Source organism: Ailuropoda melanoleuca, chromosome 1 (genome assembly GCF_002007445.2).
Source record: "Ailuropoda melanoleuca isolate Jingjing chromosome 1, ASM200744v2, whole genome shotgun sequence".
In the NCBI taxonomy this organism is placed as follows: Eukaryota; Metazoa; Chordata; class Mammalia; order Carnivora; family Ursidae; genus Ailuropoda; species Ailuropoda melanoleuca.
This window is the reverse complement of record NC_048218.1, coordinates 63,354,009-63,372,408: the sequence shown is the minus strand read 5'-3', so window position 1 is coordinate 63,372,408 and position 18,400 is coordinate 63,354,009. Positions and strand designations below refer to the sequence as shown.

General features: G+C 33.1%; 1 protein-coding gene across 1 annotated transcript in view; it reads right to left on the bottom strand.

Moving 5' to 3' along the window:
• The window catches only part of STXBP5L (syntaxin binding protein 5 like), a 404,610-nt gene that overhangs the window by 85,774 nt on the left and 300,436 nt on the right, over positions 1-18,400 (bottom strand). Inside the window, exons 19-20 of the mRNA XM_034659194.1 lie at positions 7,179-7,330; positions 5,107-5,178 (exon numbers count right to left, since the gene is read on the bottom strand). Of these exons, the coding sequence (XP_034515085.1) occupies positions 5,107-5,178; positions 7,179-7,330 (224 nt within the window). The remainder of the gene's footprint in view (positions 1-5,106; positions 5,179-7,178; positions 7,331-18,400) is intronic.

Genomic DNA, 18,400 nt, shown 5'->3' with positions numbered 1-18,400 from the left:
GTTTTCTTTAATCCCTTCAGATGGCTCTTTCCCTGGTTAGTTCATCATAGTATGTGTTGATCTTTGTTGAGGAAGAAAGTCTGTAGATCTCTGGGATCCTCTTTGTAAACTGTAGCTGCTTTCATTTTCCTGGTTTCTCATCTCCATCTCATCAACTCTGGGAGTCAACAGTTTTCCTCCTGGGTTTCCCCTCCTCCTTTTGCTGCAGTCTAGAAACTCTCAGGGCAGTAACCATATGGTTTTAAGGTTCATTTCTTTTGTTTCCCATTTGTCAGAGATTACTGTATTTCATTGCCTGATGATCTGTGTCTTAAAATAAACATAGTTTCTTTTGTTATGTCTGTTTTGTTTTGTTTGTTTGTTTGAGTCTAGAGGTTAATCTGCCCTGTTTCTCTCTCAGGGTCTGAAGTGTAAGTCCAAAGCATTGTCTGTTTTCTTCTTATCTCACAAAGCTTCACTTAAATGTTTCCTCTTCAGATAGGTCCTTCTGTCATAACTCTCAAAAATAGGTCCACCTTTTCCCCCTTATCTTTTTCTCCTTGATAGCAATGCTATCTTTTTTTCAACTGTAACAGTACATCTGTGGATTCTTTATATGTTTTCTATTATAAATTGAGGAAAGAGACCATAATTATTTCACTCATCACTGTATATCTAGTGCCTAGAAAAAGGTTTGACACAGAAAATGATTAATATTTTTTGAATGAATGAACTTTTCCCATTTATTATTTACCATAAGTTTTGTTCATTTTTGTTCGTTGAGGCATTCCTTTTCTTATTCTTTGTTTTACTCCTCCATTTTTGATGTTCTTCATTTTTTATATTGATTTGCCTCTCTTTGCTAGTTCTTTCTTATTCTTATCTTCCCCTTTTCTTTAAATTTTTCTTTATGCTTCTATTTGTGTTCCCAGCATCTGTTACCATTCCCTACACTCTGAAAAAACCATGCAGTGAAAGCAGGAAAATATCTATAGATAGACTTGAGACTTTCTAAAGGATCTCCCATTACATAACTAGAAATCGATGCGCAAGCAAGTTTGTCTGACAATGTTCTACATTAAGCCCACTTTTCAAAACTCCTTTTTGTTCAAACAGGATACTACTATTCTCTAGCAAAATTTCTGTCATTTTTGCAAGTAGAAAAAACACTAGACTATGAGGCAGCTGACTCGGTATTAGTCATACCATAGATTCTGAAAAAGTTATTTAACCTCTCTCNCTTTTTGTTCAAACAGGATACTACTATTCTCTAGCAAAATTTCTGTCATTTTTGCAAGTAGAAAAAACACTATAGACTATGAGGCAGCTGACTCGGTATTAGTCATACCATAGATTCTGAAAAAGTTATTTAACCTCTCTATGTCTTGCTTTTGTCTTTTATTATAATAATAAGGTCTACTATTTATAGAAATGCTTTTATAAACATTAACCAAGAAAGATTCTAAGTCTCTAAGGGAGGTAGGAATTATGATTTTTTACTTTATATATGAGAAAAAAGAAACTCAGAAGTTATGTGACTTGTCAAAGATTTCAGATGTAGTGAGTAGTTACGTAGAAAGAGTAGAACTTGATATAAACCTTCTGATCCTATGCCTGCTGCTCTTTCCAAATCATCTCACTGGTTCCACAAATCATAATCCATCAAACACAGAGGTATCTTTTGAGCTATAGAGCTTTATTATTCTATGATGTGAAAGATTTGCAGACGGAATAAAGTTTTAGGGGAGGGAGTTCCTTGGAACCCAAACTATAATATAAAATGATCAGTGAAAGAGCCCAGGAAAAGATTGAAATTGAGGTGTTTCTCCAGGAATGAAAAGTATGAAATTCAAAACAGAATGTGGTATCACTTTGTGAACAAAATTGATATAATAAAATATAAAAGCTGGAGTTCAGAGAGCACCTTGTCCAGTCTCCTCATTTGTGAGAAATAATTTTAAATTGTTTCATTTTTGAATATATTATTTTATTGATTGTGGATAAAAACTGGGGGGGGGAAGTGGTTCCTGATTATAGTATAATACAACTGGTTTCCAATGAGCCTGAAACTTTCAGAAACTTAGAGACCCTGAATAAAACAGTGGAAAGCAAATGAAGATATGCTTTCCTGAAAATTAGGAAACAATTCATGAAAAGGCCAAATAGTCTCTATTATAATAAAATGGAACTATAGAAATGTAATCAGGTTATATGATTAAATAAATTAAAAGCAAATTTTCATAAAATTTATTTTTTAAAACATATTCCAGGATATACCTTTCAAGTCATTAATCAGTCCCTTACCAAAATATAGGATATTGATTATCAAGAGAAGACTTTAAAGAAATTTTATTTCAAATCTCATGGTTTGTCTGAACTCCTAGGGAGCTCACTGGTGGAGACATACAGGATTTTTTAATGGTCTTCTAAGGACTTGATTTTACTTTTGTCTTGACACTTCAGATCTTTGTTTAGAAGAAACTATGATTTGTTTTGCACAATCCCAGTGAACCCAGTAACTACAGAAGCTATTTCTGCTCTCACTTGTCAAATTTGAAAAATCCTCTAGCTATTCATATGGGCAAAAAGGGTCAGCTACATGCTCTATCCTAAAAATCATCATTTAATTACCGAGCACATATTTGTGCCAGGTGTAGAGGGTATAAAGAATTTGAGAACTACTCTTCAGGTTCTTGCAATGCATTTGGAAAGGTAGAGCATATACATAAAAATAAGTAAACATACAAATGAATTTATGCTAAGTACCAACTGGTTCACATACTTCCACGTACAAGCTTATACACTATAGGCATTTAAATAAAGGAACTGGCACAACAGGGCTCTGATGGCAGCAGGAAATGTTTACAATAGAAAGTAAAATTTGAGCAGGGCATCCGGAAGAGGGGATGATATGAATAAATTATATGGTTAGCAAGATACATATATACTTGGCATAAGGGGAGTGTTTTTATAAAAGAGTAGTAGAAAATTCATTTGAAAATATAGATAGGAATTATATTTTAGGGTACCCTGAATGTTNCCCACTCCACCTAAAATCTTTGCTTTTTAAATCTGAAGGCAATTTAAGATTACTGAAGGGTTAGAAGTAAGTGAGCATGTCTCAGAACTTCTTTAACCTTTATGTCACAGTTGATACTGTAGAATTCTGATTAAGAGCCCACTCCTGCTTTTTTTATCCTTAGTATACAACTTCTCTTCTTACTATAAAAGTGTTACGTGTTTATTATAGAAATATCAGAAAATACATAAAACTAAAAGAACTTTGTAAAATCCACAATCTAATGTTTGGAAACTTTTTCTATTTATAGAGATGGATACATTCTCTCCCTCTCTCTCTCTCTCATACACACACACACACACACACACACACACACACACACACACACACACAGTGTTGGGNCACACACACACAGAGTGTTGGGTGCATCCAAACTTGAGAAGGCAAAACGGATTCAGAAGCTCCAGTATGTGTGTTAAACCACCTGGATGGGTATTAAGGAGGGCATGTATTGCATGGTGCACTGGGTGTTATACACAAATAATGAATCATGGAACTTTACATCAAAAACTAGGGATGTACTGTATGGTGACTAACATAATATAATAAAAAATATTATTATAAAAAAATAAATAAACCACCTGGAGAATACTTACAGGGAAAGTTTTGGCTGAAACTTTTTATGTGGCAGGGAAATGGGTATAAAAGAATAGAATTAGGGTAGAAGTCAGCTAATTTTTTATGTAAAGAGCAATATAGTAAGTATTTTGAGTATCATGGGCCATATGGTCTGTTCAACTCTGCCATTGTAGTGTGGATGCAGCCATAGGCATGATGTAAAAGATGAGTGTGGTTGTGGTCCAATAAAGTTTTATTTATGGAAACTGAAATTTCCTATAATTTTTAGGTGTCAAGAAATATTATCATAATACTTAATAGGTTTCTGTTTTAGGAGAAGCAGAAGTCAACATAGATATCAATGTTCTATCACAAGTCATGAGGAGCAAAGACAATGAATAGCATCCAAAAAGGGGGTGTTCTGCTAGAGTAGAAAATTAGAGGATACTGATGATGAAAAATAAGGCACCCTTTGGGCATTCCCAGAAAAATTTTAAGGATTTCACAGAAATTGAGTATCTTTAGCTACAGGAAGACAATGTTTTAGGTTATTATAAGTGATGTGATCCCATTAATTCTCTACAAACTGGTGAGGTGAAGTCTGAAGAAATTCAAGATACAAACAATATGTGTGTGTGTGTGTGTGTGTGTGTGTATGTATCTACACATAGATTCATACATTATACAAATATGAAGCCATCATATATATTGTTAAACAACCTGCTTTTTTTAAAACATTACATTGATCAGTATGTTTTAAATGTCTTCTCGTCAATGAATGTTCACCCCTAACATCACTAGTATCATCTGCACCTGCAATCATACCCTCATTCCCTGTTCTTTCTGCTCTAGTTAATAGAATTGCTTACTCCAGCATCTTCTAATTTGCATTTTCTACCATGGTAAATGTTAATACTATTGACTTTTTAGTTTGTGACTTCAATTCCCCAACTTCATAGTGTTTGGTACCTAAAATCACTACAAAAATATGTGTTTGTGTATTCTATCTTAATAAAAAGCAACAGAAGTTAGGAATACTTAGCTGACTCTAAGAAATCTAATTACTTAGAAAAAGAAAATACTGTGGCCCTTGTTAGAATACTTTCATAAGATGGCCAAAGGCACAAGGTTTCCAAAACAAGAAAGCAATCAATTGTTATTGATACTGGAATGTCAAGTTTACCATTTATAAGGACACCATGGCTCTTCCTCCTCAAAAAAATGATAGGGACTCTTGAACTAAGAGAATGTGGTCTACACGGTTTGAAATAAAACTGGAATAATGGATGTGAATAAATGGGTATATGACATTAGCTATTTGAAGTATTTATATAATTATTAAAATTATCAGGTTGCACTTCCATAACAAAACAAAAATTTGCATGCATGCTGAATGTGTTTTTAAAAACACATTACTAAGCACAGACATATGGGTTTAACCAGGCATTAAGACTTAAAAAAGCTATTTGCCTAACCTTTATAGAACTTACTCTGATAGGAAGTACGGATCCGTTTCGTTAAATCAGGATAAAGGTTAGACAGGCCACGCATGCAAAAGTTGTCTTTGGAACATGCCAGAACATCAGCATCAGCAGCAGGCAGAGGAAAGAGAGAGAAATAGTCTAAAGTGAAAGGAAGTGATAGCATACCAGAATCTAGAACAGCCAAGATGAAGAAATTGCAGCAAGTTTAGGTAATCAAATTAGAAAGGAGATATTAAAAAAATAAATCAATTAGAGATGACAGATGAATGATGAGAGTGTTGTAGTAATTTTATTTAATCAAATATCCTATAAGAGTAGATGTCATATTTCTCATATGCATTTTATATAGTAAACTTATTTTACTTGTAAATAATATGTATGTTACTTCATAAAAATCAAAATGGTTGTCTTTAATCTTTGGTATTAACAATAAAGCTTAGGGATTTTAGTTTTTGGTATTTTTATAACATAAAGTGAGTACTCATTGTAGTGATTTTATACACTAAATATGAACAAAGTTTATGATTTCATCAGTTTTCCTGATTTTAAAGTCATCAAAATTCTAAGCTCTAATCATAATTGAATCTCAATAACTTTAAGTAACAGTTTTATTATGCTTGTCACAAATACACCTTGTCATCCCGTTGTGTATATCCAGTAACTTAGATGCTGTCGTAGGATCCACAGTTATTCTAATTCAGTATGTGCTTTCAACACACAAATGTCACCTCCCATCCCCTAATATTTTCCTATCTTAGAGTCCATAAACTTTCAAAAATCAATGTTCTCTTTACCAATCATGGGGGAATCTTATGGTATATGCATGCACAATTTCTCTTATTCTGCCTTCTTTTCAAAAGCCAGAAATGGTAGAGGCAGAACCTATAGAATCTGAATTTTCCAGCATTCCTAAGATATTGCTAAAAGCTGAGATCCCTAACAGAAAACAAAGAGACTCCAAGTTCTGAAGGAGAAATTCTGTGCTCCTGAAAAGGGTCTAAATTAGCAAGGTGGAAAGGTTGATTGTTATTAAAAAAAAAAAAAAGGTTAACAAAAAGGGGGAACTTCACTATGTCAAGTTAATTTTTCATTAATCAAAAAGGAAACTTCTTTTATTGTAACATTCAAATATTAAGTTTGGCAAGTTTGCTATTTAGAAAATAATACCTATTATCATGTTTTCTTTCTAGTTTAAAACATCCTTTACATGAGTATATTTAATAAAGGCTTTAATAATCAACTCATTTTTTAAAATCAACTGATTAAAAAAACAGAATCTAATAGAGCTAAAGACGTAATACTATAGATGTATTTCCATCTGCAAATCTTTGAGCTCAACTAATTTTTTATCAACTATAGTACGTCAGTGTACAGAAAATACACAAAATTTTATCTGTTTACAAAAGCCAACTATTTGGATAAATATTGAAATTTCAGTAAACTTTGGATAATTTGGCATATCAAAATTTGGCATTATATAGAAATTATTTCTGCTTATATCTTAATTAACCTTATATGTTTTTCTTTTATAGTTAATTTATTGGTCCTGTCAAGCAAAATGTGATCTTTCATAGCATTTTACAATGTTAATTAATAATGTTTATTGCATTTGTGAAAATGCCTTCAAGAAAATCACCATCCAACAAGGAGAGGTGACAGCTAATATGGAGTTTAAAAAATTAAAAATAGTGAAATAATTGTATTTTTAAAGGGTCCAGATATATTAGAAGAAAATTATCCTGTTAAATACAACCATTGCAAATTTTTCAATGACAGAACCTGATTTTCATTGCATTTTTATATTTAATAGCTTCTTATTTTCTGTTATTTCTTAGGAATTTGACCTAAGAAACTTGAGATGCTTCCTAACTTTGACAGCAAATTGAAGTTTAAACACTTCCTTTACCCTTTCAAAGATTCTCACTATGTTTCTGCCCAATTTTATTTTCATATTATAAATTATGTTGACTTTATATTGCCATGCATTTGAACAGTATCATAGAAGAAAGTTAAGAAATCTACAGGCAAGAAAACAGATGAACTAATCAAGCTCATAACCATTTTGTTTTATCTCCTACCTGCAATGAACTGCTTGTTTTTTCGAGGAGACCGTGGTTGACGTTGGTATAGGTCACTTGATCTATATAGGTCAATGGTCCCCATGCTTAATAGTACTGTCTTCTGTATAAAATCCACCACAGCCAACCCATTGCAGTTCCCAAACGCAACTCTGAGAGAAAAAAAATATGCAACTAGAATGTATCACAGCAATCATTATTATTTTTATCTTTGAATAAAAATAAGATAATTAGAAAGTAATGCCTTAGGGTTGGGGAGGTTAGATCATGATTGGTACAATCTCAGGAAGGATATCATGCCTTTACATAGGATAGGTTAACTTTGTATAGTAGCCATGACCACTGCAGTCATATTTTATCATCATTTTTTTAGTAAGTAGTGATTACCCAATCTGCTCTTGAACTTGGCCTTATGTTTTTATAGTAGAATCATATAAAATCTTTTTGCTATGCAATGGGGAAATACATTAAAAAATGGCACACTTTAATAACTATAGATGGTTAGGTATATAATTAGATGCCTTTTAAAAATAAAAGTATAATTGTTAAGCTCCAGATTATGTCTCTTATTGGTATATATTTAACACAAAATTTTACATAAAATTAACTTTCTATATCTAAGGTTTTGACCATAGTAAATATAAACAGATATAATTTTCATTCACAAAAAATTAAAATTTTCTCACTCTCTTGTTCTTTATTTTGTCCTACTTATTAAAAGACAAACACCATTTGATTAATTTCTCCTGAGAAATAGCTCTACTAAACAGGCATTTTGAAGATTTATTTATTTGTTTGAGAGAGAGAAAACACAAGCAGGAGGCACAAAAGGGAAGGAAGAGAGATACCAAGCAGACTCCACGCTCGGTGCAGACTGGATGTGGGGCTAGATCTTACAACCCTGTGGTTACAACCTGAGCTGAAACCAAGAGTTGGTCGCTTAACCAACTGTGCCACCCAGGTATCCCTAAGTAGGCATGTTGGTCAGCCTAACCATTAGGCTTACACAAACTTTTCTCAGTTTACAACATGCCTTCTAACTGAACAGTTGTATATTTATGCTTTTTGCTCCCTAAACTAAACAGACACTAGTTGCATGACTTGTTTTGCTCATTTTATGTAAGTTCCGTGTTGTTTTATTACTTAGATTGAATCTGATTAACAAATCATCAGTTTACTCTCAGTCTAGTTCTTTCTACTCCACCACATAGCCTTCTTTACAAGTAAAAAGAAAAAAGTTCTACCATACTAGAGGTTTTGCTATTTCACATAGAGTTCTACATCTTCAATAAGACAGACTTTGGAAACTAAAAAAAATATTGTTATAAAAGTCAGCAGATTCCATCTCCATGATTTATAGGTGACCTTGAAAAAAAATTAACAAACTTTGCCAGGCCTTAGTTTCTTTACTTTATAATGAGAATTATACTACTAGATTGATCTACTTCTCATGGCTTTTATGAACACCAAATCAGAAATTTGTTATTAAAGTACTTTGAAAAATTTCCGTACATAAGTAGAATTGATCCTAATATTATAAGTAAATTCAATATTATACATATTACATTAAGTAATATTAAGTAATTAAGTTAATCTCTATAAACTTGTACAGGTATGATAGAGTTCTCAGATGGAATACTGAGAAAAAACAAAAATAGAGTAGAATGTATTACACCAACCAAAATGATTATTTTTATCTTTAATTAAAAATAAGAATACTAGACAGGTGCCTGGGTGGCTCAGTCAGTTGGGCCTCTGCCTTGGGCTCAGGTCATGATCCGGGGGTCCTGGGATCGAGCTCCGTGTCCAGCTCCCTGCTTGGCGGGGAACCTGCTTCTCCCTCTCCCCACCCCAGCTTGTGTTCTCTCTCACTATCTCGATCTCCCTCTCAAGTAAATAAATAAAATCTTTAAAATACATACATACATATATACATATATACATACTAGAAAGTTATACCTTAGGGTTGGGGAGGTCAGGCAATGGTTGTTAAACTTAGAAAGAATACTGGATCTAATTTCCTAACTTAAATAGAAAACTGGACAAAACTATATGAAGCAAGAGTTTTCACATATTGGCCAACAGGCAAGACGGGCTCAGAGAAGGATAACATTCAAGGTCAACTTTAGGTATTCTCTATGTTTTGTTTGATTTGTTTCTACAGTTTCATTGAGATATATTTCATATACCATAAAAATTCACTAGCTTAGATAAAGTGTACAGTTATGCAGTTTTTAATATGTTTATTCTTAACAGTTTAATATATTTAGAATTACGCAATCATCACCACATTTTAGAACATTTCAATACAGGCATCTAGGTATTTTAATTTAGACTAATTGTCCTAACTAAGTGAATGGAGAGATTTCTCAGGCTAGAGCACAAGAAATTTAAACATCAGTGGTCATGTTGAATTGAGGAGAAAGACATCAGAGTCTGATGCTGTGAAAGCAGTCAGAATTTATGGGATAAAATACTACAGAAATGAGAACCGCATAGAGTATACCAGAGATTTATAGAACGGTTCTCTAGAGCATCCATGTGAAGAAACTACCCCAGGCTCAGGAAAGAACAACCAAAGAGATAAAGCTGAACAATTCCCAAAGCTCACAAAAGGCTGAAAATATTTCATGTTACTACCAGCCAAACTGTTGAGATTTTCTAATACATAAAGGCAGATAAAAGCAGTATCACTTTAGTAGTGCGGGCAAATTAGCCATAAACTAAAGGCTCTTCTGAACCCCACCCTAAAAAAGCTTAGAGACATGATTCTAAGTAACTGCCTTCCAGAAAAATCTCCAACACTATTAAAAAGAATCAACAAAATACCACCATAATGTAAAATTCACAATGTCCACTATATAACAAGTAGCAGGCATATATAAAGAATTAAGAAAACATGACGATAACCAGAGGGAAAAAAATAACAGAAACATACCTAGAAATGAAACATATGACAAAAGTAACAAACAAGAATATTAAAAATGCTTAATAAAATAGGGATACTTGGGTTGCTCAGTAAGTTAAATGTCTGCCTTCAGCTTAGGTCATGATCTTGGGGTCCTGTGATTTAGCTCCACATTGGGCTTCCCGCTTAGTGGGGAGTCTCCTTCTCCTTCTCCCTCTGCTCCTTCTTGCCCTGCTTGTTTTATTTCTTTCTCTCTCAAAGTCTTAAAAAATGTATATTGCAGATATTTGAGAAGATGGACGAAAACCTACTCTAGAGCTATAGGAATCAAGACAGGCTGGTATTGAAATAAAGATAAAAAATAAATTTTAATGAAACAGAAGAGTGGCCATGAACACACATAAATGGTCAACTGATATTTGACAAAAGTGCTATGACAAGTCAGAGGAAAGATATTCTTTTTGATAAATGATGTGAAACAAAAGCCCTAAACTTTTACCTTCCATGGTACACAAAAATTCAAGTTGATTTCTTTGAAATTAGAAGAAGAGGGGCTCCTGGTTGGCTTAGTTGGTTAAGTGTCCAACTCTTGGTTTTGGCTCAGGTCATGAGCTCATTGTCCTAAGATGGAGTCCCGAGTTGGGCTCCGCATGGACTCTACCGGAGATTCTCTCCCTTTCCCTCTGTCCCTCCCTGCTCCCTGCCACCACTCACACCTGTTCTATCTAAAATGAAACGAAATCTTAAAAAAAAAATAGGCAAAGATTTGAACAGACATATCACCAAACAAGATGTACAAATATGAAATAAACACTTGAAAGACGGCGAACACATCATTAGTCACCAAGAATATGTAAATTAAAATCACTGATCCTACCAAAGTAGATAAAATTTAAAAGACTGACAATACCAAGTGTTGACAAGTATATGGAAAAACTGAAACCCTAATACATTGCTGGTGGAAATGCAAAATAATATAACCTCTTTAAAAAATAGGTTGTCTTAAAAACATATATAGTTAACCCTTCAACAACAAGGGGTTAAAGGCACCTACCCCACACAGTCAAAATCCATGTATAACTTTTGATTCCCCCCAAACTTTACTAATAGCCTACTGTTGACTGGAAGCCTTATTGGTAACATAAACAGCCAATGAACACATATATTATATATGTATTATATACTATATTTTTATAATAAGCTAGAAAAAAATGTTAAAATCTTAAGAGAACACATATTTACAGTACTGTATTGAAAAAAATCCATGTATAAGTGGACCCATACAGTTCAAACCCATGTCAGTCAAGGGTCAACGGAACTCACCATATGACCCAGTAATTCTACTCTTGTTATTTACCCAAATAAAAAAAATGTAAACAAATGTTACACATAGACTTGTGCCTGAATGTTAATAGCAAATTCATTCATAAAGCCCCAAACTGGAAACAACTAAAATTTCCATCAAATGGTGAATGTATAAACACATTTTTGTATATCTGCATAATGGATAATGCAGCAGTGGAAAGGAACAAGCCACAGATACACATGACATGGATGAATCACAAAAGCAGTATGCTAAGTGAATGAAAAGAAACACATAATTTATGATTTATGATTCTGTTTATATAAAATTGTGGTAAATGAAGTCAATTTGAGGGGCTGGAAGTGAGGGCTGAAAATTGAATGCAAAGGGGCAGGAAGGAACCTTTTGAGGTGATTGACATTTATATACCATTACTTTGTTAGTGATTACATGACTTGTATTTGTCTTTTATGTTTGTCAAAACTATTATTTCATACTTAAAATTGGTGAATTTTATTTTATATACATCATACCTCAGTAAAGTATTTGTAACACTAATAAGTATTTAATTAATTACTACCAAAAGGACAGTTAGTGAGAATTACGGTAGAGTTATAGACTCTAGTCTCTAAAATGTTCTGGAGAGAAAGAGATGATAGAGAAAGGATTTTTTTAAAATTGGGTATTTTGGGTAACCTGCCTGAAAGATAAAATGATTTCACTGAGGGGGAAAAAAAGTGAGATTATTTTTTCTTCCAATAACTTGTTGGTAAGGAAATTCAAAAGAAAATACCAACCAACAAGAAGAGATTTTCAAGATTTGGAATTTATAATAAAAATAATTTTTATTGATCTTATCTTTGTTTCTTTAATTATTTAACATCTATCTTAAAGTCTATATTAAATTATTAAAATTGGCTCTTCTAAGTTTTACAAGAGTTGATAAATTTTTCTATTTTATAAGAACAAAATATATTTATATATAGAAATTAATAAAAGTCCAGATTAGAAAGTCTCTAAAATTCCTATGGGCATCCTGCTCTACTTGGCATTTATGAACAATGTTAATGTATAAACACTTATATAAATATAAAATAAGTGAAAATAAAATATTTTAAAAATACGTTTCTATTTCAAGTCTTCGAATATGTTGATGCTTTAAGAAATTGCTCTTCTTTCTAAAAGCACCAACTCAGAAAAATAGGTTTAAATATGAGTTTGTTCAATGATTTTGGGGAAAAAAAGCAAAATTTTGCTTTTAAATACCTTAAAAGTTTTGTTACTGGTATGTACTTAGGAAAAAAGCTCATGTAACATTTGTAATCAATACACTTCAGAAAATTACTGGTTTAATAATTATGTCTTAAAAATAATTTTGTTTTCTCCCTGATATACCACCATGTAAAAATAATGTTAAAAATATCTGTTTAAATTTTAAAAGTTTAAATTTTCATCTAAAATGTAACTTAATTACACTTAAATAGAGTTATAANCTCTCTCGCTGGCTGTCTCTATCTCTGTCAAATAAATAAATAAAATCTTTAAAAAAAAAAAAAAGAAAATTACTGGTTTAATAATTGTCTTAAAAATAATTTTGTTTTCTCCCTGATATACCACCATGTAAAAATAATGTTAAAAATATCTGTGTTTAAATTTTAAAAGTTTAAATTTTCATCTAAAATGTAACTTAATTACACTTAAATAGAGTTATACGTTCAGTTCCTAGTTGTACTAGCTTCATTTTTGGTGCTCACTGTGGTTAGCAGTAGCATATTGGACTGCTCACATTATAAAACAATTCCATCATTGCAGAAAGACCTATTGGACAGTATTTTTGTAGGTTGTGTATGTCTTAGGTTTATTTTCTCATAAGAAGCCTAACTTAATTTCCTAAATTTCCCATATCAATTTTCTTGTTCAAAGAAATTAACATTATTATATATTAAATAATTCTGTTTAAACAATTACATTATTATAGATAATACCTGAATAAAATGGACTATTAAGTATAGTTGACATACAATGTTATATTAGTTTCAAGTGTACAACATAGTGATTTAACAATTCTATACATTATACAACGCACAACGTAAGTGTAGTTACCATCTATCAAAATACAAAGTCATTACAGTATTATTGACTGTATTCCCTATGCTGTACTTTTCCTTCCTGAGATTTATTTATTTTACAACTGGAAGTTTGTACCCACTAATCCCCTTCACCTATTTTGCTCCACCTACCAACCCCCTCCACTCTGGCAACTACCAGTTTTTTTTCTTTGTATTTATGTCTGTTTCTGGGTTTTGTGTGTGTGTGTGTGTGTGTGTGTGTGTTCATTTGTTTTGTTTTGTAGATTCTACATATAAGTGAAATCATGTGGTGTTTGTCTTTCTCAAACATTTCATGTAGCATGATACCTTCTGGGTCCATTCATGTTATTCCAAATAACATAGATATTTACCCCTTTTTGGACTGATCCCTTTAAAATTACGCAATGCCTTCTTTGTCTTTTATTGCAATCTTTGTTTTAAACTTCATTTCTGATACAAGTATTGTGACACAAGCATTTTTTGTTTTGTTTTGTTTTAGTTCAGCTTGTATCCTTTGCCTTCAGCCTCTGTGTGCTTTTAGGTCTGAAGTGAGTCTCTTATAGGCAGCATAAGATGGGTTTTGTTTTTCTATCCATTCAACCACCCTATGTTTTTTGATTGAAGCATTTAGTTGATTTACATTTAAGGTAATTATTGATAGGTATGTACTTATTGTCATTTTGTTAATTGTTTTTATAGTTCATCTTTGTTCTTTTTTTCTTCTCTTGCTGTCTTTCCCTGTGAATGATGACCTTACTATGCTTAGATTACTCTATTTTTTGTGTTTCTATTGTAGGTTTTTGCTTTGTGGTTACCATGATGTTTATATTTAACACCCCAGGTAAGTTGCAGTTAGTATTAAATTGCTGATTTATATTTGTATTCCACCTCTCCACATTTTAAGTATATGTCATATTTTGTATTTTCTTATTTTGTGTATCCCTCAACTAATTATTACAGACACAGTTGATTTTACTACTTTCTTTTAACATTTATATTAGCTTCATAAGTGGCTGATCCACTGCCCTTACTGCATATTTGCTTTTACCTGTGAGGTTTTTTCTTTCATAATTTTTTACTTTTAGTTATGGCCTTTTCTTTTCTACTTGAAGAAGTCCCTTTAACATTTCTTGTATAGCCAGTTCAGTGGTGATGAACTCCTTTAACTTTGTCTGGGAAATTCTTTATTTCTCCTTCAATTCTGAATGAAAACTTTGCTAGATAGAGTATTCTTGGTTGTATGTATTTTTCTTTTCTGCTCATTGAATATGTCATGCCACTATCTTCTGGCCTGCAAGGTTTCTGCTGAAAAATCACCTCATAACCTTATGGGGGGTTCCTTTGTACGTAACTAGTTGTTTTCTCTTGCTGCTTTTGAAACTACATCAAAAACTAATGATGTACTATATGCTGGCTAATTGAACATAACAAAGAAAAAAAAAGCTCCATAGGAAGGTGCTACCAATTGGTGCAATCGGCCTTGGAGATAAAAACTATATTCTACCCTGCAAACCCTAAGATAGTGTTAATAAATTTACCCAATTAGCTGTGCCTGAAAAAAAAATTCTCTCTTTAATTTTGATATTTTTATTATTATGTGTCTTAGTGTAGATCTCTTTGGGTTCTTCTTGTTTGGGGTTCTCTGTGATATTTGGACATGAATCTTTGTTTCCTTCCTCAGGTTAGGGAAGTTTTCAGCTATTATTTCTTCAATTAAATTTTCTGCCCCTTTCATTCTTCTTTTGGAGCTCTTATAATGTGAATGTTAGTACCCTTGAAGTCACAGAGGTCCCTTAAACTATTCTCAATTTAAATTTCTTCTTTCTTTTTGATGTTCAGCTTGGGTGATTTCCAGTGCCGTGTTTTCTAGATCACTAATTTGTACTTCTGCATCATCTTATCTGCTGTTGATTCCCTTGAGTGTATTTTTCATTTCAGTTATTGTATTCTTCAGCTCTGACTGGCTCTTTTTTATGTTTTCTATCTTTCTGTTGGAGTCCTTACTGTGTTCATCCTCAAGTTTGGTTATCATCTTTATAACCATAATTTTGAACTCTTTATTAGATAGATTCCTTATCTCAGTTTCATTTAGTTCTTTCTCTGAGGTTTGTCTGTTTTTTTCATTTGAAACATATTCCTCTCCTCATTGCTTGACTTTCTGTGTTTGTTTCTACATATTAGGTAGATCGGCTATATCTCCCAGTTGTGAAGGAGTGGCCTTAGGTAGATTTCCTGTGTGGCCCAGAAGTGCAATCACAACTGTTCACCAGAACCAGGTGCTCTGGGGTGTCCCCTGTGTGGGTTCTGTGTTTCATTCTGTTGTGGCTGGGCTGTAGCTGCTACAGGTGTACTGGTAGATGGGCAGACCCTTGGAACAGCTGGCTGAGAGGGCTGGCTACAGCTTCGTTGAGTATGCTGTTGGGGGCCACTAGCCTCTCATGGTTTTCTGCAAGGTCTGGCCATGACTGTTGTAGCTGCATTGATGATGTGCCCACAAGGGAACACCAGGGTGGGGTGAGTAATGCTAACAAGGTTAGACGGAGAGTATTGGAAATGGTGTCTTCCAGTACCAGGCTAGCTAGGAAGAGGAATATAAAAAAGTGCATCTATTCCTGAAGAAAGTTGCTACAGATCCTGTCCCTCCAGCACACATCCTAAAATTAGTCAATAAATCTCCTTCAAGTAGGGCCCAGGTTCCTTTTAAACTGCTGCCTCTCTGTTGGGTCTTGGTGCAAATGAGTTTGTGTACAGGCTCTTTATGAGCAGAGTCTCATTTTCCTATAGCCTCATGGCTCTCCCAGAGTTAAAGCCTGCTGGTTTTCAAAGGTAGTTGTTATGGGGCACATCTTCCCAGTGCAGGTCCTCAGGGCAGAGGTGCCTAATATGGTGCCTTAACCCCTACCTCCTCAGGGAGTACCCCTGCCTTTGTGATATCCTTGCCACTTGGGGGTTGCCATTCTGGGCATATAGGTCCTGACTAGTCTGCATCTCTTCCCCTCCTTCCTGTCTCCGTGTGGCTTTTCCTTTATATCCTCAATTGTATAAGAGTTATTCTTTTAGTCTTCGGGTCATTCTCAGAGAGAGCTGTCCTATACATAGCCATAATTTTGGTGTGTCCATGAAGAACATAAACTCAGAATCTTTCTACTCTGCCATCTTGATTTTCTCCTCATCTGTAAATTCTTTTTGTATTTATTAGATAAAATTACTCTATTACTGGTTTACTTTTTATTCAGGTAAATAATGTAATATTTATGTCTTCAAGTTATTATTTTATGGGTGGTAATGAAGCACTATCCTTTCTAGCCCTGGGATACTACACTATTTCATGTTTTTCTACATCCTAGATAAGATCCCATCAATTAAAAACTTCTCAATTATTCTATTTGAATATGTCATGTGTATCCTGCGCTGAGCCTAAAAGTTACATTTTATTTTATTTTTATTTTTTAAGTAAGCTCTATGCTTAATGTGGAGTTTGACCTCACAACCCTGAGATCAAGAATCACATGCTCTACTGACTGAGTCAGCCAGGTGCCCCTAAAAGTTACGTCTTATATGTGTTAATATATTTAATCCTCTCTACATTTTATCTCATTTTACTGATATGGAAATTGAACACAGAAACTTTAAGTAACATTCCTAAGATTCAAGAGCTAGAAAACAGAATTAAGATTTGAATCCCAAAGAATCTGACTCTAGCATTCAGGCTCTTTAACTTTGCACTTAATTATCTCAGTAATTAAAAAAAGCAGAGCTTCCACTAAGCCTAACCATCAAAACTTTATGGCTCTTCATCCTCTGGAAATTATGGGAGTATGAAGAGCTCATAATAATAGAAGAACATAATTGCTTTTATCTTTGGAATAAAAATAAACTATTCACATTTAATCTTCTCATTAGATTCCTTCAATTACTTCGATTTCTCACCCTGTTTTTTTCTCCACACATCTTGTTCTGTTACCTTGCTGCATTGTATCAGTTTTGATATTTATACTTTCAAATGATTTTCAAGTCATTGATCACATACCATAGGTCCAAGACCTTCTAACCATTTCTGGTGTCTGATGATTCTCACCAACTCACATTCCCAAGTCCCTAAGGAAAGTATGTTCAGAGGCACAAAACAAAGTTTTCTTTTTTTTAGTTTTTTTTAAACTTAAAAAATTAAATTATTTTTACTTTAACAATTTCAACAATAAATATAAGATGAAAGTCCCCTTAATTGGCCCACTGTATGCCAATCCCCCTTTCAAAAATGATTGCCATTAACAGTTTTTATACCTTTCTTGCTCTTTTCCATGTTTTAACAAGCATGTACTTGTTCTATAACTTTCTTATTTTCACAAAAATATGTCAAAGACATACTTCCTTGTCTGTGTTCTTTAACTGTTGCATTGTATTCTAAGGTACAAAAGTAACATGTTTCCCATCCAAGTACTAACCAGGCCCGACCCTGCTTAGCTTCTGAGACCACATGAGATCAGGCACGTTCAGGGTGGCAAGGAGCACTGGGTGTTAAACACAAACAACGAATTATGGAACACTACCTCAAAAACTAATGAAGTGTATGGTGACTAACATAACATAATAAAAAAACCCCAAAGGTTAATAATCAAAAAAACCCAAAAGTAATATGTTTTTTAAAAGAGCATCTTCCTATTTATGGACATTTACGTTCCAAATGTTTTGTTATTATATGTAATATAGAACATCTTTCTACAAACTGCATAAGTGAGAGTACAGAAATTGTAAAAAGTTCACTAAGGTTGGAATTTTAGGGTCGAAAGATATGCTTAGTTTTATTTTAAAAGGTAAAATGTATAAAAAAGAATCCATTTCCTCATATTCTTAACAGAAAATATTAACAATCTTTAAAAATTCATATAACAGATAAAAATTGCCATTCTGTTGTCTCAAT